Source organism: Diadema antillarum, unplaced genomic scaffold (assembly GCF_040938485.1).
Source record: "Diadema antillarum isolate AM-2024a unplaced genomic scaffold, OU_Dant_1.0 seq00000443_RagTag, whole genome shotgun sequence".
NCBI classification, from domain to species: Eukaryota; Metazoa; Echinodermata; class Echinoidea; order Diadematoida; family Diadematidae; genus Diadema; species Diadema antillarum.
Window position 1 is genome coordinate 166,383 of NW_027271418.1, and position 22,155 is coordinate 188,537.

The 22,155-nt window shown below is 39.6% G+C and overlaps 2 protein-coding genes across 2 annotated transcripts; both read left to right on the forward strand.

The window, feature by feature from the left end:
* Positions 1–1,650: 1,650 nt before the first annotated feature.
* On the forward strand, positions 1,651–2,334 carry LOC139732704 (uncharacterized). Its single transcript, XM_071643556.1, has one exon. It carries the CDS (start codon positions 1,651–1,653, stop codon positions 2,332–2,334), a length of 684 nt encoding a protein of 227 aa, XP_071499657.1.
* Positions 2,335–16,260: 13,926 nt separating this feature from the next.
* On the forward strand, positions 16,261–16,932 carry LOC139732705 (uncharacterized). Its single transcript, XM_071643558.1, has one exon. It carries the CDS (start codon positions 16,261–16,263, stop codon positions 16,930–16,932), a length of 672 nt encoding a protein of 223 aa, XP_071499659.1.
* The last annotated feature ends 5,223 nt before the right edge of the window (positions 16,933–22,155 follow it).

Consider the following 22,155-nt stretch of genomic DNA (forward strand, 5'->3'; position numbering starts at 1 on the left):
AAAAGCAAAAACGACATAAAAAATGAAACGAGACAGGAATGACACATGCAGAATAGATTGATTGAAATGCTGTTGAAGGAGGAAAGCTTACAACTTAGGTCTATAGCACACAACATCTGCGAAATACCACCTGCAACTCTTAGACCGAATTCACGAAGGTGGAACAATCTTTGTCCATAATAAATCAAGGACAAAGACCATATAGTTTTGTATGGGGCGCCAAGTGTCGCGTGGCCTATTTCGTTACGAAATCAGTCATTTCGTTATGAAATAGGCCATGCGACACTTGGCGTCCAATACAAAACTATACAAAACTACGGTCTTTGTCCATGGTTTAATGGACAAAGATTGCATTGCCTTCGTGAATTTGGGCCCTAGAATAAACACTCTGTGTATTCCGGAAAAGAAAAAGTCACTAACTTTTTCGATATGGATAGTTTAAAATATTTTCTTACTAAATCTTACTAAAGCATGGAGTAGACGCTTGTATTTAGGCACTCCAAAGCCACAGTTCCAAAGTGTGAAATACAATGTGAAACACAATGTGAACGCATTGTAAACACAGTGTGAAATCTGTTCACACTGTTAAATTCGAACGTTTCAACGTTGTGAACACATTCAAAGTGCTATGTGAAACAGAACCTGTTATGTTGACTGTCTGTGAGAAACCACACTACAGTGTGAAATCATCTCCACAATGTTAAATTCAAGCGTTTTAACATAGTCGACTATAATAATGTGAACACATTGTGAACACACTGTGGGACACTGTGTTCTCTCGAGCAGGGTCAGAAGGTAAATTGGACTAAAATGGACATCAGTCTTAATATCTCCTAGTCCTCCCATAGGTGAACATTATTATAGATGATGACTGGCGGGGGAGGGAACATAACGAATGTTCCACCCGAAGGGTTTGAAATGCTATTGAGGGAGGTTATAAGTCCCGAGACGAAGTCGAGGGACTTATAGCCTCCCGAAATAGCATTTTAAACCCTGAGGGTGGAACGTTTGGTACATGTTCCCGACAACAAAAGTCATCATCTGTTGTATAATATGGGTTAGTCAGATATACGTCAACGTCAACCACCAGCACGACACACTCGATCGCTCGCTCGCGCAGAGCCAAATTCACTGTGCGCGCGGTCCTAGGCCTTCTGTCATTTTGTTACGTGAAAATGTTTTCCCATGGGAGAACATTACAAAGAATGTTCGCCCATGGGCGAACATAACGAATGTGCCTCCATCACGTGACTGTGTTTCGCCAATCACTAACCGGTATTTGACTAACCCATTTAATATAACAAAATGTTCCACTATCAGCTGATCTGCTTTATCAAGTCGCTGGCAGGTAGGCTTGAAGAATGCGCAGACCAACACATAATTACACGCCTATCATAGTGACCGCGTTTGATGGGTGTTCAGTTATGATAATGAGATTAATGACAATAACGATAATAACGTTGACACTATTTTTCATCATAATTTTACTTGACGTAGCAATAGTTATGTTACTGTTGATGATAATGGTGATGACATATTGACTTCACTTGAAAACGATCATCGTGACATGCTGGCTGTATTTGATTAACAATTTTATGTCCATTAGAATCGACTCAGCCTGCAAACGGCATCAGGGACCACCGATGAAATATGGCTGATATTTCGCAAAACGCCGTAGTACTACAATCTCCAGAGGGGCAGCGTCTCCTACTTGGGACCGCCGTACGGCAGACACTGCTCATCCGCATTTTCAGCAAGCAGTTCGTCAACGGATATTGTGGTCTCCATTCTGCCGCCCTCCTCATGAGCGCGCGCCACTTCGGCAAGAAATATCCAGACACCCTTCAGCACAGCGATTGTGACGTCAGCGATGTGCCTTTCTTGGACACCAACATGTTCGAGTTCCCCGAGACGAACCGAGTAATGCAGAATGAGAATCTCCTTAGAGAGGGGACCACTTTGAAGGAGATCCAGGAACTCTTCCAGGCATTCGGCGTGGGCTGCGAAAGGTGTCACACCAGCGAGAGCAGTGTTGACGAGTTTCGTTCTCGAGCGATGGCGGCGCTCTCTCACGCAGACTCAAGTCACGGCGTGGTTGTTAATTTCGAAATGGAGTTAAATTTGGACGGCAAGTTCATCATCCTTGGGCATTTAAGTCCACTGGCAGCGTACCATGAAGCAAGCGACTGCTTTCTTCTTCTCGACACGTCCGTTCATAAAAGAGAATTGTGGGTCCCAACGAGAGATTTGTTCGAAAAGATGAATACAAAGGATAACGTGTCTGCACTCAAAAGAGGATTTGTAATTGCGAATTTCATGTCGGGTCCAGCATGAGAGATAAAATTTATGTACATTTTCGTATCTTGGAAACATATTATATATTATATATTGCATAGTCACAGTTCGTTATTCCGAAGGTACGTTATTCCGAAGGTTTATTATACCAAAGGTTCGTCATTCTGAAGGTTCGTTAATCCGAAAAAAAAAATGAAGTTCGTTAATCAAAAGGATTGATAGTCTCAATTCGAGTGTTTCATTTTTGCAATAACGAACCATCGGAAGAGCACCACAAACTTAATGTTCGGATTAACGAACCTTATTTCATGGTAAGATTACCGAACATGTAGGTACATATCGAATTCATCGGAAAAACGAACATTTGGTATAACGAGCCTTCGGATAAACGAACATCACCCCTGTTATATCACAACCTCGCTGAATTCCATCTGATCTGCTTCATCAATATCGATCCAAAATTGATGGGTTAGTCGATTTTTGTAATGGGTTTTGGTATACAATTTTAACTATTTCACCATAAACTCATTGTCGTGATACAGTTTCCGTATGCATGTTGGCATAAAAATCTATGAGTCGGTATCATTTTCTGCACACTCGCTCCTCTCCCTCCCCCCTCCCCAAATCAAACACCATGCATGAAGCAGGTACAAACAAAAGAATTGAAAATAAACAACTAATAAACACAAAACACGCATTTTCACCCTGGAGCTATTCAACGAATTGTATTATGTATGATTCTTGTGATATTGTGTGCTTGCAGGGTTCAGATTAGATTTAAGTATAAAGATATTCACCCAACTGAGTCGTTTGAAAATAAGTTCAGAAGGGTGCTTGGGAAAGTCTCATGATGCGTTCCAATGCTAACACAAAAGTAGAATTTTGTCCTCTGTTACAAAAGACAACAGCAAGTCACAAACGAACAGCTTGATCAAATTAGTGTATTTCCTCAAAGCTGATCTGTAAGAAGTAAATTACATCCATGTGATCATTATCGTTATGTACGTTAACTCCCTTATCAAACTACAGGGAAAAGCAGCTGTGAAAAGTATGAAAACGCATTTTTTTTTTGTTATATGGTACGTGTCGTGGTGAAGGTTTTGTGGTCTTATAAAGCGTGTGCATGTTGTGCAGGAGGTTTCGAATGATGTGCAATGTGTTTTCATTAAGAAGGCAATTTATCCATTTAAGTGCAATCTGAATGATCCCTCTACGATTCATCTAACAATGGAGATGTATTGAAGAGGCTCAAAAAGAGAAGCTGAGATATTATCATGATAGCATTTTGCTCTATATGTACATCGGAAGTTACATGGTTATTTTCTTTTTATAGCCTCCAAGGGTACTGTCTATATTGGGGTTTAGTCATTATTAAAAGGAGAAAATTATTGTTTTACAAAAAGGTAAAATATATGTGACCCTGCACCTCAAAACAAACAAATAGTCGCCAGACATGAATTTTTAGTTAAGACCATATTCTGAAAGAACAGACTTTAAGCTTTAAAATGAGGTATAACTCAAATCAAATGGACTCTCCTAACCTATCTAAATATTGGAAAGAAAGCACAAACTCAGGAAAAGTGTGAACTGAGAAAAGAGGCTTTGAAGTACAGTGTCTATTTAAGCGCTTAATCTTTAGCAAACCGTGCTGGCTGTGCGATGAATGGGTAAAAAACAGGAAGTGCAGAGTAACAACAATGAAGGGATTATCAGATTAAACTGAAATTAGGCATACTTCATTAACCTATTCTGTCCATAATTAATGCAAACTTTCAAAGCAGTAGCCCTATCCTTTCAAAAGTTATTAGAGTTGAAAGTGAAGAGTGTGGACAAGGTTTATCAGAAATGAAAAAGGGATTCTAAAGACACATCTAATCACACTATTCTACCAAAAATGTTCGAGATAAACTGCTAAAAAACACACTTTCCAGTTTTATGATACCAAATTTTAGCATAATGTAAAAGAAGACCCGTTTTTTCAGAAAATATGAAAAAGTCAAGTTCGGCTAGGTTGACCCATTTCACTTATTTTCAGTCCTCACGCAAAATCAGTGTGTGCGACTTTATGTTCGTTTTGAGGTGCACGGTCACATATAAAGAAATGCACCATAATGATTTCTTCTGCCTTTTATCTTATATTGTTATAAAACGACTTTGATCATTATCTTTAGATATATTTTTATAGTTGTTACCATTGTAAATTTTTATCAGGATGTATTGTCATTGGTATCATTGTAATCATTATTACATCGTCAAAATTTATGCGGGTTTTGATAATTATTCAACTGTCATTATATCTTTCATCGTATCTTGTAATGAAATTATGATTACGCAATCACGTTTAACGGTGTTGGATGATTTGCACATAAAAGGGAAGAAGTAGAGGGCTAGTGTACATTTCCAAATCTCCTCATGTAGGCCTCCATATCTTTGTTGTCGTTGTGGTTGATGATGATATGTTATTTAGGTTTGTAAAGAAGTTTTATAGCCCCAGCGGCCAACGACGTGAGGTACTTTTGATATTAAACTTTTTTTTTTCATTTAATCCAAGGTTCTTATTTTTGGATATGCATTGTACTTGATTTTCTTTCTGTTTATTTGTTGTTTATTTGACAGAGAGATGGAGACAGACGCAGAAAGAGAGAGGGAGAGAGAGAGAATTAAAGTAAATCATAAAATCAACCCGCTTTGAAACGGTAGAAGCTTACATGCATTTATAAACTTATGCGAGTAGTGACCACTGACGGCGAAGATTTGAAGATACGTCAATCGCATGCGCGCACACACACTGATGAAAGTCTGAGATCAATCGTAGCAACATCTATCAAGCAAGACTTTTCCTGCATTTTCATCTTCTTTTAAAGGTCCTGATTACCTTTGGGAGCAGTTATTTCATTTGCAAATGATAAACTATGCCTTTATCTTGATTGGCACGTACACATTTTTTTTCTGTTTCCTTTATAGTGGAAATTAATCCACCCCAAAAATAAATAAACTCAAAGGAAAGAGAACAAAAAATTAAAAAATCAGATAAGAAATAAGACATGACATTTTAAAATTTCACATTTTCTTCGAAAACATTTCTTGACCAGTCCTTATGAATATTGATGAGCGAGTTGAAAGCATATTCCCATGCTAAAATATATCAGAGTAAACATTTGTTCTCTTTTTATTTTGGGTGTTTTAAAGGCAAGCTTTATATCTAAGCAGGTAAAGTATGAGATTTCTGTCACTAATTCTGTGTATGATAATATGAAGAAGAAATTGTGAAAGCATGACATCAGCAACTTGCTAATTTCAATATTCATACGACGACTAGTCAAGAAGTGTTTGCCGAAAAATTGTAATATTTCAGTACGTTATAAAGGTGCTTTTTCTTATCCGACTGTCATTATTTTGCACTGTTCTAAAGGTTTTTTTCTCTTTCTCATGAAATTGATGAAATTTTGGAATGAATTTTGGAATGAATTTCTTCTTTAAAGGGGGATTAAGCAGGAACCTTCATGGAAGCAAATTCAAGAACTGTGAAAGACACGTTGTGATCTGTAAAATACTCCTTTACCCTGAATAGCCTCTGATTTGTGAATGCCCTCATCTTCCAGCGAGTGCTGTCATTTACCATAGCCCCTTTATCATCAGCTACCCACAGGGACACAGGGTTGGGAATATGGAAGAACGCACCGGACGCGGTTCGAGCCTCGTATTTCCCGTTGTACGTCCGAAGCCAAGTCAACTATATACTAGTATAGGCCACATTGTGCTACATCCGGTCAACTCCTGACCCATAATGTACAAGCCCAACTAATCTACTGTTTCATGCCACAGTGGTCCTATACATCCGGTCAAACCTGGAACCTGGTGTTGATACGCCTCGACCAGTGCCTCGGTTCGAGGTTAATCTCTTACTGATACGTATTAAACGCATACCTGCCGTGTGCAAAGAGTGACCGACTCACAGGGGTAGTGACTAAAAATGGAAAACCTCTGTGAAGTTAGTTGTTTGACTTTAGCTAAAATTCAACAACAACAACAAGGAAACACAAAAAATAATGATTCATTATATGAGACACATAGTATTAAACATTAGCTCTCCTGAAGAGGGAAATCATAATCAAAATCTGTGCCCTGTTGCATAAAACCCTTACCGCTGGACTTACCGCTCCTTTCTAGCGGTAAGTCTTCAAATTAGCGGTAAAGCTTATAATCCTTGATGCTGATTGGCTGTGACGCCTAATTTTGACGGTATAGTTACCATTGAAATTCAACGGTAAGTTTTATGCAACGGGCCACTAAAGAGTAGGAACACTAACCCGTTCCGTACGGGAACCTGGTGACCTGCGAATTAAGTCTATGGGCATCTCAGGATTCGGTATGGAACGGGTTTAACTTCAGTAGAGAAATATCCGTCATATTCATATTCGCCCAATCCAGGTAAATAAGATGCGGGGGGGGGGGGGGGTGAGGCATATTATACTGTCTCTAAAACTTCTCTCTAAATGGTGTTTGTGTATTAAAAGTACATTTTAAGGTTTCAGCTGTTTTCAGGCAAAGAATATAGATTTCCTCTGTATCAATCTGGAATACGCTCATAGAAAGGGAATGTAATGTTTGTCGAGTTAGACAAGCAATGTTCACGCTCATATACATTTGGATTGAGTGAATGCAGCAATATCAGCAGAACATGTCAGTGAAAATTTGAGGAAATGCAGACAATCCATTCAAAAGTTATAATGTTTACAGCCTTTCGCATTCACTCTGGATGAGAAGACTCATACAGTGTATGATGTCACATGCGTATAAATAGAACGATTATAAAGAATATATAAAGAGAATTCCACGAAATTTCATTCGTTATAGTGATATGCGTTAAAGGTGATTTTTCCCCTGCCTTTTATAGAGGCAAGTCAAGTGCTCTTCTAGTAGGTGAGAAAAGTGAAAATAATTATGTTGAATTTTGTTATATTTTCTCCACATCGTTCAACTCCGATGACATCACAAGTTGTAGCAGTCTTCTCATCCAGCGATGGCGGCATTGAAACTTTAAAAAATCATAACTTTTAAACCGATTGTCCCATCTTCCTCAAACGTTCGCTGATGTATTCTACGGATATTACTGTATTCTTCCAATCTTTATGTAAAAGAAGGTAAACTTGTCCTTTAAAAAGCGCGGGAGACTCGCAAGTTCATGACCTCCTTACATCATGTTACTTGCATGACGATGAACTTACTGTGTCGTGAAGACACGGTGGTGATTGAACATGAGAAATCCAAACTTTCACATTTTTGCCCCCCCCCCCCCCCAAAAAAAAAAAAAATGACACTTCAATGTTTACTTTGCTTGAACATACAATGTGCAGTGAAAATAGTTGAACATGTGGAATTTGAAAATAGAAAATACCAAAACAAATCACGCCGAATCACCCTCCTCACACTAATCTTCATTGAAGTACGTCACACCGGTCCACAGAAAGTCAGTAATGTTTGCATATTATGAACTTAACGTGCCCTTCGTATTTGCTAGACAATAGTATCACCCCATTGTCACTATTGACAATTGGCTTTAAAAACCAAAGTGCAGCATATAAAGTGACAGCTGTATATCATTTATGATTCTGACTGGAAAGGAGCTGCGTCATGATTTTGGATGTATATGCCCTGCATTTTTTTTTTCCTTTTGGACTTTGGCCTCTTAGTATATAGGCGCTTTGTACAAATACTCGGGGTTACGGTGCAGAATTCACGAGGCACGTCTGTTTCCCCAGCCATTTATCCGGTCTCGGCCGACTACTTCGTACACGAGAAGCTTTACCGGCAAAAAAAAAAGTTGTGAGTATGACATACGTGCCTATCATATTTTGTAATGGCTATAGCCATGATCGGATTGCAGGCCAACCTATAAGATATCAGTTCGTTATAGCTCCTTTCCCAGTACAAAAATGATTTTAATAGTGACAGCCGAACAAGTGCTGTATCTGAGCAAAGAAAATGGGATTCCATCGGGATTCGAACCCGAGACCTCCGGATTGCTAGACCGGTGCTCTACCGACTGAGCTATAGAAAGCCCTAGTGCAGTGTTCGTCCCAGAAACCCTTAATTCTCAATGCTCGGGTGGTCAGAAGCTATAGCAGTGTGTTTGTGTGTGACACACACGCACACACTTGAACCTGGCATAAACCCGAAGGATAATTCAACTTGGGGATAAATGCGAGGGATCACCGAAGTGATGCAGCTTTTTGAGTTTGTAACAAATAAAGACAGAATAAACTGACCAGAAAGAATATAAATTATTAGTGGAAAAGTGAGCAAAGAAAATGGGATTCCATCGGGATTCGAACCCGAGACCTCCGGATTGCTAGACCGGTGCTCTACCGACTGAGCTATAGAAAGCCCTAGTGCAGTGTTCGTCCCAGAAACCCTTAATTCTCAATGCTCGGGTGGTCAGAAGCTATAGCAGTGTGTTTGTGTGTGACACACATATTTATTTTTCTCATTTTTGATAATGGATATGACATATGGCGTCCTGTAGGTATATGATATCTCCAAGTCGGCATACATGCCGACGCTGAACTACACGTCTAATCAGGACTCGTCAATGCTAATTCGGCTGTGGGTTTATAGCAGTAACATGTGTTAAAACAAAAGAAAAAAAAATTGGGGGGGGCGGACATAAGCCCCCTTTAATTTTGTGAAGGCGCCTACCCTTTATGGAATTGCTGGATCCGCCCCTGAGTTATCCTGCTACTCTGAGTCTGCAACGTTGAGGGTGAAGAAATGATGAACATTATTGTGTTGCGATTGTTTGTTGCGACAAACTGCCATTATCACCATCGTAATATGTGAAAATAATGCCACCGGCACCACTTCGTGGCGGAGGCATAAAAACCAAAAAACAAACAGAAAGGATCGATGCGACGAGTCGAATAAACGTGGAAGCCGATGATGCCTTCTCTTGTAGAAATTTAGAGTAGGACATCAAAAGGGTAAGAGGAGGGCAGAGAAATGTGATGTGGGATACAGTTCGTTATTCCGAAGGTTCGTTAGTCCGAAGGTTCATTAATACGAACATGAAATGAGGTTCATTACTCCGAAGGTTCGTTATTCCGAACAATGCAGAAGGTTTTTTTTTCCGAATAAGAAATAAGGTTCGTAATTCCGAAGGTTCGTATTTGTGGGCACTTTTTGCTTCCATTTTCGGATTAACAAACTTTCGGAATAACGATTTTATTTCATTTTCAAGTAACGAGCTTTCGAAATAACTAACCTTCGGAGTCAGGCCAAAATGTTTGAATTAATCAACCCTGTATCATTTTCGGATCAGCGAATATCAAGGTAAGGGAATTTGTGTGTGAGACCCTACGAATCCTTACAGACACTATATTATACTATTCAACACACATCATTGAATACAGTCTGAAATGTCACAACAAATTCAAAACCTTCACAATGATAATGATGATATTGTAAAAATAATGTTCATCTTGACATTATTCCTAAGAATGATCATGGTCATAATCAAATTACCAATCAGGAAGTTATTCTACAACGCTTTGAGTTACGTGTTTGAAGACGCATAAGCACGAAATTCATAAGAGTATACTGGTAGTTTGAATGATATCCGTGGCTTTAGAGTAGATAGTCGAGTGGACTAACAGCGATAAGCGCACCTAGAACCGTACACTTGTTCGCTTGGACTCATTATTGGATGTTTGTGGGGGTAGTCGACGTATTTTACGTTTTGCAAAATCAATGATATGTGAATTCTGGCCAAAACTTTATTCAGTACAAGAGGCCTTGTTAAAGTCTCTTGCTGACTATGTTTGAGTATATTGCAGCAACACCAGGGACTGGGCAGAAATGTGATAACACAAAAACGTCCCAATACGCTGATCTTGGCGTGTACGTCATATATCATTTCTTAACATTTCACCTTTAAAGTTATAACCCTTGAAAGTGGAAAAGGAGATTAACAAAGCTATATACACCATGTTGATTTTTATTTCGTAGAGACCTCGTAAGTTGCGAACAATGCACGAAGCAACAGTGAAAAATATATATGATACACGACGACCCTATGTACGCATTATGGCATATCATGTTTAAAGTTCCACAAACTAAGAGTAATTATTCAGTCTTTTACTAGTATTTTTCAAAGAAATAACAATCAACCGCAACAATGATATACATGCAATACCGAAGACCATCCTTGAGGGGCAAAAAATGGGCAAACAAACATAGTTTAAGTTATGTATCTAGGCCTATATCACACAGTGATAATGATGTCATAGCACGATGAATGAGATTTACTGTACAAAGGTTTTTAGGATCGCCGACAAGGGGCTCGCGTGCGTCTAATTGCTCATGACGTCACTATAATGTCGATAAAAGATCATAAAATGACACGTCTCGCAGCATGAACCTTCTTCTTCATTCTATTCTGCAAAGGCACCACCTCCCCGCTGCAACAGATGCAAATATGGCACATACGCCCGATCAGCACATACTTCTGCAGTCAACCGAGGGACAGAATCTTCTCAATGGGACATCCATCCGGCAGACATTGCTCCTTAGGATCTTCAGCAAGCAGCTCAAGAGTGGCTACTGCGGAGTACACACTGCCGCCCTCCTCATGAGTGCGCGCCTCTTCGGCCAGAAGTACCCGGATGAGCGGCAGCACTGCGATTGTGACGTCAGCGACGTACCGTTTACGGACACCAACATGTTCACCTTTAAGGAGACCACCCGAGTGGTGACCGACGAAGTTTTGGTCAAACAGGGGGCAACACTGATGGAAATCCAAGAACTATTTCATCAGCACGGCATCTTTAACCAATGCGAAATATACCTCACGAGCGAAAATAGCGTTGACGATTTTCGTTCGAAGGCGTTGGCGGCGCTCTCTCATGGCGACTCCAGCCAGGGTATCCTGATAAACTTCGAAAGCAACTTTATCCATGATAACAAATCACACACCTACGGACATTTGAGTCCTCTGGCTGCCTATCACGAAGCTAGCGACCGTTTGCTTCTGCTTGATACTGCTATCCAGAAGAAAGAGGTCTGGATATCAACAAAGGACATATTATACAGGAAGATGGACACTCGAGACCCTACTAGCGGACGTAAGCGTGGTTTCCTGATCGCAAGATAATGGGAGCCTTCAGGCCATATTTACCCAAAATTTACAAGATTATCAAATTGTTTGGATGTTTCTCCCGTCCTGACGTTGTGACGAGCTATTCTATTTACCTGTCCCTCAAAAACAAAAACAAAAACACATTTTTCAATATTTAGAATCCAGTTTCCATAATATATTTCAAGGACTTAAGAATTACAGTGATCAAACCTCCGGTAAGCGTTCTGGTTTTCAAGAAGAACTATTGTCAATAAGACATTCATGAAATTTGGATAGACGCTCATAAAACCGATCTTTTTCTGGACTACCCGTGGACCAAGCGTTTCTGATATCACGCGACGAGAAGAATGTGGGAACATTTTTCTTCATAGGTGTGTGTGTGAGTGTGTGTGTGTGTGTGTGTGTGTGTATGTGTATGAGGACACATCATGCGTTGACAGGTGAGTTTTGCTTTCCGCTATTCTCAAAGAGAGCAAAGCTATCAATATGATTCATATGGTCAGTGTCAACTACAGTTAGTTTCTGACGGTAATCTCTTACCTTGAGGATAAGTTCTATGGGGAGCCAAATGTCGCACGGTCGATTTCGTAACGAAATCAACCATACCACACTTGGCGCCCCATAGAACTTCTCATTGAGGTTAGATCCTTGCGGTTAAGAATTGCCGTCTGAACGTAACTTATATTATATGTGCGAAGCAAAAGTGTAGATGCATGCATGAAATAATGTACGAGACAGTTGAGCGGAGCAACGACTGCGCAAAGCTGACATGCAAAGAACTGTTTGAACAGCGCTTGGCCAGTTTTATGCCAGCCTGCATCCCTGGAAGCTTCGATGATCTCCAGTCTGTCCATGTGGCGCCAGTGACCAGACTACCGGTACACTGCTTTCCTTGAACAATGTAGCGACTTTGGTTAACCTATAGGGCCTACGTATACCTCACCCGGATCCCCGATATATCTTGGATCCCATGATCAAAATGTATAGATTTAGAATGATAGCTGATGTATTGTATAACAAAGGTAGTCATCAAACAGTGCCCTACGGGAACAACTAACTTTTAGATAATAGCATGTGCGACATGAATGCGTACTATGTATCCAGATATTATATAAAATAAGATCTTTTAAGGAGCTGTCTGCATTCGCTCGAGTAATTCATTTCGGTTTAGCAGCACGTGGTAAGCCACACTTTTTGTATCCACAACAGTCAACTTTAGAGATCATTATATTACCCAATGACACATCAATATCTTAAATTGTTTTCTCTTGAATCAACGCTCAAGTTGTTGAATCAGAATTGATGACGAGAATGAATAATGAGAGAAAAAAAAAGTATAATTATAGTTATGGTTGCGTGAACGATTATGGCGTCTTTTCAGGATTTTGGGGAAACGTTCATTTGTTTAGATCATTTCACATATCATTTTGAACTACATGTATACTAGTATTGTACCTTAACTCTTTTTATTGTGTAGCTACATTGCAACTTCAAAACTCCTCTACGGGATGTAAATTGATTAGTATCTATAACATACTCTTCTAACATGTAAATCCGCATAACTGACGTATATCATTTAAAAGTTGTAGTTATCAATGGGACTTGCCGTGTCAGTGTTAAATTAGAAAATAGTGCTGCAGATATTTCTCTTTTAATTGGATGGAAAATCTCTCAAGAAAAAGAACAAATCACAGGAAATCAGTAAAAGTTACGAAGGTTACGACATCAACACCATTAAGAAGTCCATGTATCCAGCATGTTGACGTGTGAGATACAGTATTTCAGATTTGTGATTATCGTGCGTCCACGTTTATTTCGAATAAAGTTTAATTTGAATATTGTACGAACAGCACGTGTGTTTGCATTTTTTGCAGTACATTTTGATTTTATTCATTAAATTCTTCATAACACAATCTTGCAAATAATACATAACTGCAAGTCGCGTTATGGCAACAAAATAAAAAGTATATACCCTCATTTTCTTCTAAATCCTAAATGTATTTTCCTTTTCATAAGCAGCAGTCGCAAACGCTCGCTTGAGATCCATTTCATTTGTTTGTACAAAGCAGGTGATTATAGTTAAGTATAAGAATCAATATACCCGAAGGTCGGGTAATTCGGCAATTCGGCAGTTAACCCTTGCTGTGCCTATGATGTCAAATGTGCACAGATTTAATACACAAACATAAGAAGAGGGAATCAATGTGGCATTCAGAGGGTCTATAATATTGCGCGATCACGGAGAAAGAGAGTTTTCTTTAAACATTTATTGAAGTATTAACATCGCGATCATTCCAAGTACCAACAGAAGAGATCTCAAGACGTAATACATGTTTGTCTCATTGATGGAAGGAGAAGAAGCAGAAGAAAAGAACAGAGAGAGAGAGAAGAGGATGGCGAGACTTAAGAGCGGGAAAAAAGACAAATATTAAATGTAAGGAAGAGAAAGAGTCGATAGTTTGCTCATTTGCAGTTTATTCATCCTTTGTATTGCCTATTAAAGGTAACTACACAATAGAAGTGGCAGCTAAATTATTTTCCATTTATTTCACATATGCTTGGCCCTGTGCATTTCAGCCCATCCTCCTCTATTGGAGATCACCACTGATGTTAAGACATTCTAAATAGCAGCTGAACATAATAAACCAAGCATCCCTCTAACGTGAATTTAAATTCCTGAAAATACTGATTACAAAACAGATGACCCTCAGACTGTCGGAACACATGCATTATAGATAATATTCGTATGCCTGTTCAACATTCTTTTAAGAGAATTACTTATCAAGTGCCAAAATCCGACAGGGAGAAAACAAAAATCACACAAACACAATGATGTAGGGCCTAGCACAAGTTAGGAAAACATTAAGTGCTTAGTCATCGCTCTATGTTATCAATGATAATTATCAATGATAATGTTGATCTTTGAGTCCGCGCTGCACTGATGACGCGCTATCACGCTACCGCTATCACGCTTTCGCTACCTTGAATAAAGACTAAACGCACCGCGTTTACAACAGAACACCTGTGGACATACAGAAGACAGTGCTCTTCTTTGTATAGCGGTTAGTTTTGATTCAGAAGTATAGGGATATAAACACGAGACCAAATTGGTTAAAAATTCATTTATTATGACTAAGCTACTCATTTGGAAATGCTATCATATCTTAATAAGCCTATCTATGTCCGACAAACAAAATGACACCAAAAACGTTTTGCCACCTCAGGTGGTACCAATAACCCATTTTTCGGGTCTTGGCCCATGGACTACATATATACCTGTCAGATTAGCTAAATCCCCACTCCCTTGGGAGAAGTGACTACTGAATTCAATTTAACCATTTGAGTGTTTTGAGTGCCGATTAGCCCAGAAAACCGTACAGGTTTTTACACACTGTCCAAAGTCGCTGGAATGAAAAGGCTTGATAAAGATGCCGGCATATTTCCCTTGCATGGAGTGCAACAAAACATTCAAAATAACATAATATTGAGGCAATGAAAAGAGGATTACTGTTCGACTCCCCGGAGGCCCCCTTTCCCCCCGAAGTTCCTGTAGTCCGAATGTTTCTTTATTGAGAAGGTTTGTTAGTGATCGGACCTGTTTCATCTTCATACAGTCAAAGCTTCAGACTGGCGAACCATATTTCATTTTCGGATAAAGGATCCTTTGGAATAATGCCACAATAATATTCGGATTAACAAACCCTGTTTCATTTTCGTAGTAACGAACATCTATAGCATAGGGAATTTGTGTATCTTCGGAAGAATGAGCCTTCTGAATAATAAACACCAGCCGAAAATTAGACAGTTTCAGTATGGCGTTTATTCTCATGTTATGATAGAAATGTAATGAAACAAAACAACAAAGTGAACAACGTATTAATTTCAAAATCTGAGAGACCACCACCATCTGCAGAGCTCCAGGTATAAGATGACTGAATGTACAAGGATAAGAAAAGATTCGGAAATTTGCATATATAATATTCACTGGAATATATTATATTACGAAACTGCGCGTGAATTTGAGATGGTATGAGGGAGGATCACAAAAGTCAAGTAATGATCATGATAATTTCCTTTAGTCAATGCTTATGAACCTGAAATATGTAGTGTGTGGCGGAGGTGGTTTGGGTGTAGGGCCTATGGTGTACTCTGGTGTTTTGCTTGAAAACGCATGATCAGTTGAAAATAAAGAAATGAAACATAAAAGAGACGACACTTTTAGGGGAACGTTCATTTTGTTCAGGTGTGTGTATCTATTTTGAACGTCTTTAAACTATGAATACGCCTGCCAATCATCTAACAAGCAGCAGACATCAAATCTTTGACGCTGACGTTGTCTAACAATAACGAGAAAGCCAAAACGAGAAACGTAAATGTTTTGATACGTTCACAGGGTGCGTCAAATTTTCCAAAGTGTAGGCCTATGAATTACGATATTCTTTGCGAGTTTACAGGGTTGCCTTCAGTAACGACAGAGCATCACGGAAAGTGCCCCTTTTCATTACTTACTTGAGATGGTGAAAATAATTTTGTAATATCATTCTCTCTTGCTCTCGATAGCAATAGGCCTGTACTAAATTTGAAAACAGTATTGACGTGTTGACATGTTGGAGTTGAATTACAAATACATTATGCATTAAACAGATCAAATGAAATCACTGACTCATTTTGTCGAACTTGTTTGTTTGGTTTCTTCAGCTCACCATGATCAACATCAGTATCATAACAGTGAGTTAGTAAACTGAACGTATTGACATCATCTGACTACATGGTTTTTTTATTGGTTTGTTTTTACGTCAATAGACGGCATCGTATGGGAACACGTTTAAAACATGGAAACGACATCGAAACAGATAGTTCCGCTTCAGTCATCGGAGGGACAAAGACTTTTAAATGAGACCAGCATCAAACAGACTTTACTGGTCAGAATCTTCAGCAAGCAAAGCACGAGCGGATACTGCGGCGTGCATACGGCCGCTCTCCATATGAGTGCGCGCCACTTTGGACTGAAGTACCCGGATGAGCGGCAACATGTAGCTTGCGATGTCAGGGACGTTCCATTTTCAGACACCAACATGTTCACTTTCGACGAGACAACCAGAGTCGTGAGCAGCGAAAAATTGGTTGTAGAGGGCGCCAGCTTGAGTGATCTCGAAGAGCTATTTCGACAACATGGCCTATTCGATCACTTTGAGAGATCCTACGCCGACAGTTGTGGTGTCGACAATTTCCGTTCTAGAGCGGTGGTGGCGCTCTCTCACTCCGACTCTCGTCAGGGCGTGCTTGTCAACTTTAAATGTGACTTTATCGTGAATAACAAACTCTTCAGTTCTGGACACGTGAGTCCACTGGCCGCATATCATGAACCCAGCGACCGTTTTCTTCTTCTTGACACCGCCATTCCAAATAGGGACGTGTGGATCCCAACTGAGGAACTACATCGGAGGATGAACACCCGAGATCCGATAAGTGGAATCAGTCGGGGATTTTTGATCGCAAGTTAAGAATAAAAGCTCACCAAACGCTTTATGTTCATAAGAATAAAGTCATATCAAAATAATACAGATTTCACTGGTTTGGTTTTCATTTCTTCTGCTCACATTCATTGTTTTTCTTGTTTCTACTTCCAAGCGTATATATTACAAATATTATTTGATGATCTTTGTGAGTAATGGACCAGCAAAAAAAAAAAAAAAAAAAAAATCATAAGGATTATATACAAACAAGGCAAACTTTTATGGCTATTAGTTTGATAAGTATAATTTGGTATTCGAAAATGTATTCCTCATGAATGTAACTTGCAATCAAACGAAGTTGAATGAAGACATTAACACTCCAGTTTTGAACCTACGTTTAACTCGTTTTGGAATGGACAATAAGATATATTATTTCGATTCTTGATAATATTATTATAATACATGTTTTGTTTTCAAAATCACACATGGCTATTGTGGTATGAGGAACACGACCTGTGTAGCTTCGGACCTTTGTGATATTTTTGGACACTCGGTGTAGCGAATAGCTCTCATGTAATCTTAGCGATACGTTATTATCTTTGTAACCATGGAAACCGGAAGGAAAGTGTCCGTTATAAACACAGATGCACTTACATCCTGCATTGTATTCTGACGGTAGAGACAACATACAGGTGCAGAGCTCAGTCATTTGTTTTGATGTACAATAAACATTTGTCAATGTTTATTGTACATTGCCATAACATTGTCTAGAATATTCGTGAAAGCCCCTGGGAGCCGGGGGTGCTGGGGGTGCTGCAGCACCCCTGACTTTTTGAGCAGGGGGGCATAGCACCCCTGTGAAAAATTAAAAGTCGGGGGTGCTTCTGCACCCCCAACGTATATCTTTTTACAGGGCAAATTGCTTGTTTTTTTTTAAATAGAAAATTGCCCAAATATCCCACCCAAAGTGTGCATGAGATTGCTGAATTTCACTTCTGAAAATGCAAAATCTCCATAGCGTGGGAGGGGTATCCCCTCCCATGCAGAACTAGCTTAAAAGTGCAGACAGCACTAGTATTAAAGCATTTTCATTGTCCCTGGATATTTTGCTTTTCCTACTTTTCTATTTATTTTTTTTAATATGCTACCTGAAGGGCTCACTAGATTGCTGAATTTCAAATCTGAAAATGCAGAAGTTCCCTCATTTAGGGGGAGGGTACCCCTTCAGGAGAGCGTCGATGGAGTGGGCAGCTTATCATTTTGCGCCCCCTCCCCCAGTAATTTCCAAGATGTGGATTTTTTTTTTTTATTCGACACTGTCCCAATCTTCGCACAAAGTGTGCACCAGTCAATTCTGAAATGCGAAATCTCCCTCGTATTCAAGGAAAATACCCCCTCTCACGATATTTTCCTTTCTATTCTAGAGTAATGCAAAAAGCTTCCTCGTATGCAGGGGTGCGGGGCAGTTGCCATCATATTACCCCATCCCAATGATTTTCGGGATGTCGGAGATTTTCTTGCTTTTTGTGATGGAAAACTGTCCCAATAGTTACCAAAACTGTGCAAGGCGTTGTTGCAGTTCAATTCTGAAAATATAATGGATTTATACCCCCTTTCCACATTCTGCCCCTTTGGTCCTTTCCCATATAAGATTGACATATCTCCGAATGATTCTGTCATCAAAAGATCCGTCATTTCTGTTAAAAATGCAAAAGTTTCCTCGTGTGGGAATATAATATCCTCCTTTCATTTAGGCCCTAACCATTTCCCCGCTTAGTTCCCCTCCATATACGTTCCATAGATGCAGTAGTAGTACACTTTGTGGATTGATAATTTCCCTAATTCCACCAAAATGTGTTTGTGAGATAATGTCAGTTGGATTCTAAAAGTGCCACAGTTTCCTCGTATTAAACAGCATCAATCATGGAATAAAAATATTGGGAGGGAGCTATGCAAACTCATCACTTTGCCCTCGCCCTCCCCATTCCCTCCCCCCCCCCCCCGCGAAAAAAAAAAATCCCCACGATGCGGAAAATGTTCTTGCTTCTTTTCTTTTTTGTAGAAACTGTCCAGATATTTCACCAAAAGTGCACAAGATCGTTTAATTTCAATTCTGAAAATGGAAAATACACCCTCCCCCGTTAGGCCAACTTCCATCCACTATTAGTAGACTTTTGAGATCGACACTTTCTAAATATTTCATCAAAAAGTGCACACCAGATCAATTTAAACAAATCCAATAGTTCCAAAATGTGGGAAGGGGATATTCTCTTTCAGTTTACCTTTATTCCCGTACTACATTTAGTATACTTATGCTTCTTTGTTTGACAGTTTTTCAAATACTCCACCATAAATGACTTTAATTGTGTAGAGACAATATATTCATTTCAATCCTTAAAATACAAAGGCAAAGGGGTTAGAGGACACCCCCTTCTTAAATCCTCCCCCTTGCTGTATTAGCCTCCACCCCTTGCATTAATTAACATTACATAACATATCAAATCAAAAGTGTGCGCCAGAAATTCCACAGTTTTGAATCACAATCATAAAGATGCAAAAGCTCTCTCATGTAGGAAGGGGAAACATCCTCCCACATTCTTCCCACGCTTGGTCTCCCTCTATAGATGACTTACTACACTTGTCTGATACAAATTCCAGGATATTCCACCTAGATTTTGCATCAGATCATTGTACATTGTATTCTTCTAAAAATGCAAACGTTCCGTCGTGTGAGAGGGGGCTACCCCTCCCAACCCCGCCTCCTAGACTTCCATACATTTATCACACAGTGATGATGCACACGCAGAACAAGAGCTGATTATACCCCGATTTAATGGTCATTCACATTTTTGTGAATATTTATTTTCCATACTTTTTAAAAAATTTCACCAAAAGTGTGCACAAGATCGCTGAATTTCAGGTCTGAAATTTCAAAATCTCCCTCGTATGGGAGGGGGATACCCCCTCTCACACCCTCCCCCTTCATGTACCCTTCCATGAACTTCATACCCACACATACGAACGCTGACACAACTTTCGAAATATTCTACCAAGAGTGTGCATCAGATCATTGTATTTCAATTCTAAAAATGCAAAAGCTCAATCGTGATGTGGAAGGGGCCTGGCTACCCCTCCCATCCTCGCCTCATCAACTTCCATACAGTTATTACACAGTGATGACGCACACGCAGAACAAGAGCTGATCATACCCTGATTTAGTGGACATTCACACTTCTGTGAATATTTTGTTTTCATACTCTTTTTTTTTATTTCACCAAAAGTGTGCACCAGATCGCGGAATTTCAGGTTTGAAAATCCAAAATCTCCCTTGTGTGGGAGGGGATATGCCCTCCCACACCCTCTCCCCTTAGGTCCCCTTCCATGGACTTATACAAAGTAAAGACCAACAAATGATTCTCTGATACAAATATGGGGATATATAGTCCACCAAGATTGTGCATCATACCATTGTAATTAAATTCTACAAATGCAAAAGTTCCGTCGCATGGTAGCCACCTCCCATCCCCGCCTCATCAACTTCCATACAGTTATTTCACAGTGATGATGCACACACGGAACAAGAGTTGATTGTAACCCAATGTATTGGTCATTCACATTTCTGTGAATATTTTGTTTTCATACTTTTTAAAAAAATTGACAAAAGTGTGCGCCAAATTGCTGAATTTCAGGTATGAAAATTCAAAATCTCTCTAGGGTGGGAGGGGATACCGCCTCACAGTGATGACGCACACACGGAACGAGAGTTGATAGTAACCCGGTTTAATGGTCATTCACATTTTTGTGAATATTTTTTTTTTTTTACTTTTTAAGAAATTTCACCAAAAGTGTGCACCAGATCGCTGAATTTCAGGTGTGAAAATTCAAAATCTCTCCACCCTCCCCCGTCATTATGCCCGTAGGTCCCCTTCCATGGACTTACACAAAGGAAAATTTACCACATAAAGTGTGTTGATTTTCAATAAGAGTGCAAAAGTTTTCTTGTGTAGTAGAGGGCTTTCTCACCCTCGTTTCGATGTCCACATTCCCTCCCTTCACTTGCCCCCCCCCCCCCCCCCCCCATATACTGAACGTTGCTAATATGGTCTGGCAACCGAACGGGTGGGTCAGGGCTTCAGCACCCCTGTGAAAAAAGTTGCTCCCAGGGGCCTGGTGAAAGAAGACTAGATTAGTGAGTTTTGTGAGTTTCAAATGGCTAAGGTGTGTTGCGTAATTTATATTATTCATATCTAATGACATGTCAAACGATTTTCGATATTTGCGTTGTTAGGACATTTAAAAATCAGACATGTTTCTTGGATCAGTAGTCAGGCCCGTAGCCAGGGGGGGGGGGGGGGTGCGTCGGGTGCGTACGCACCCCCCCCCCCCCCCCAAATTCTGAAAGGTCCACTTTTTCATAATAACGGTTTTTAGCAATTCTCAAGATAACAATCCAAATAAATATAAAGACACATTATACGCTACGTAAATGTGGAAGAGTACGTTTAACAATGTTAAAAATAATTGTACGAAACCCGTTTGTTGTATGAACCATCGGATCGTCCCCATGCACACAAACACAAATGTTATGTATCAATTTGTGCGAGCTATTATTATATTGGCACTGCATGCCATGGCCCTTGGCGCGTGTGACCGGTGTTTTTTTTTTTTTCCACTGGCCGCCCGAGTACGCGCGATTCGTGGATGACATTGAGGTTGACACTTGCATTTTTTCACAGGAACAGAGGTAAGTGGATGAAAATCTAATAGCCTCAAGTTTACATATATGATAAAAATTAAAGAAATTTCCTCGAAATTACTATAATCGAAAACCTGACACATTTTATATCTACGTCTCACAAAGATATAGTAGGAAAAGCCTGAATATTGCAAGAGTTCCGGAGTAAAAACAGTCAGTGAAAAACCCTATGTATGATAGCATTGTGAGAGCGTTAGACTGCATTGTGACGCATCGTTATTTAATTTACATTCTTTATTGATATATTTTCATAAATATCTCAGGTAATGAGTCGGATTGGATTACAATTCTCACTTACAGCTTTGTAGTCTGAGTCAACAGTATCACACAGTACTTCAAGACGTATTATAGTACAAACGATTTCTTGAGCCTGCACCGTTTCAGGCTCTGTTCTGGATACGGCGGTAGAAACTCATTCTTTTTTGTTGTTTATTTTATCATTATTTACTAATCTCTTTTCTAACTTACAGGTAGCGGATTTCTTTGCAGGCCAAATTCGGAAATGTAGTGTTGAT

Bases quoted from the DNA above. Each gene is read 5' to 3' on its own strand.
- LOC139732705 (XM_071643558.1), top strand. From the start codon at position 16,261: ATGGAAACGACATCGAAACAGATAGTTCCGCTTCAGTCATCGGAGGGA.
- LOC139732704 (XM_071643556.1), top strand. From the start codon at position 1,651: ATGGCTGATATTTCGCAAAACGCCGTAGTACTACAATCTCCAGAGGGG.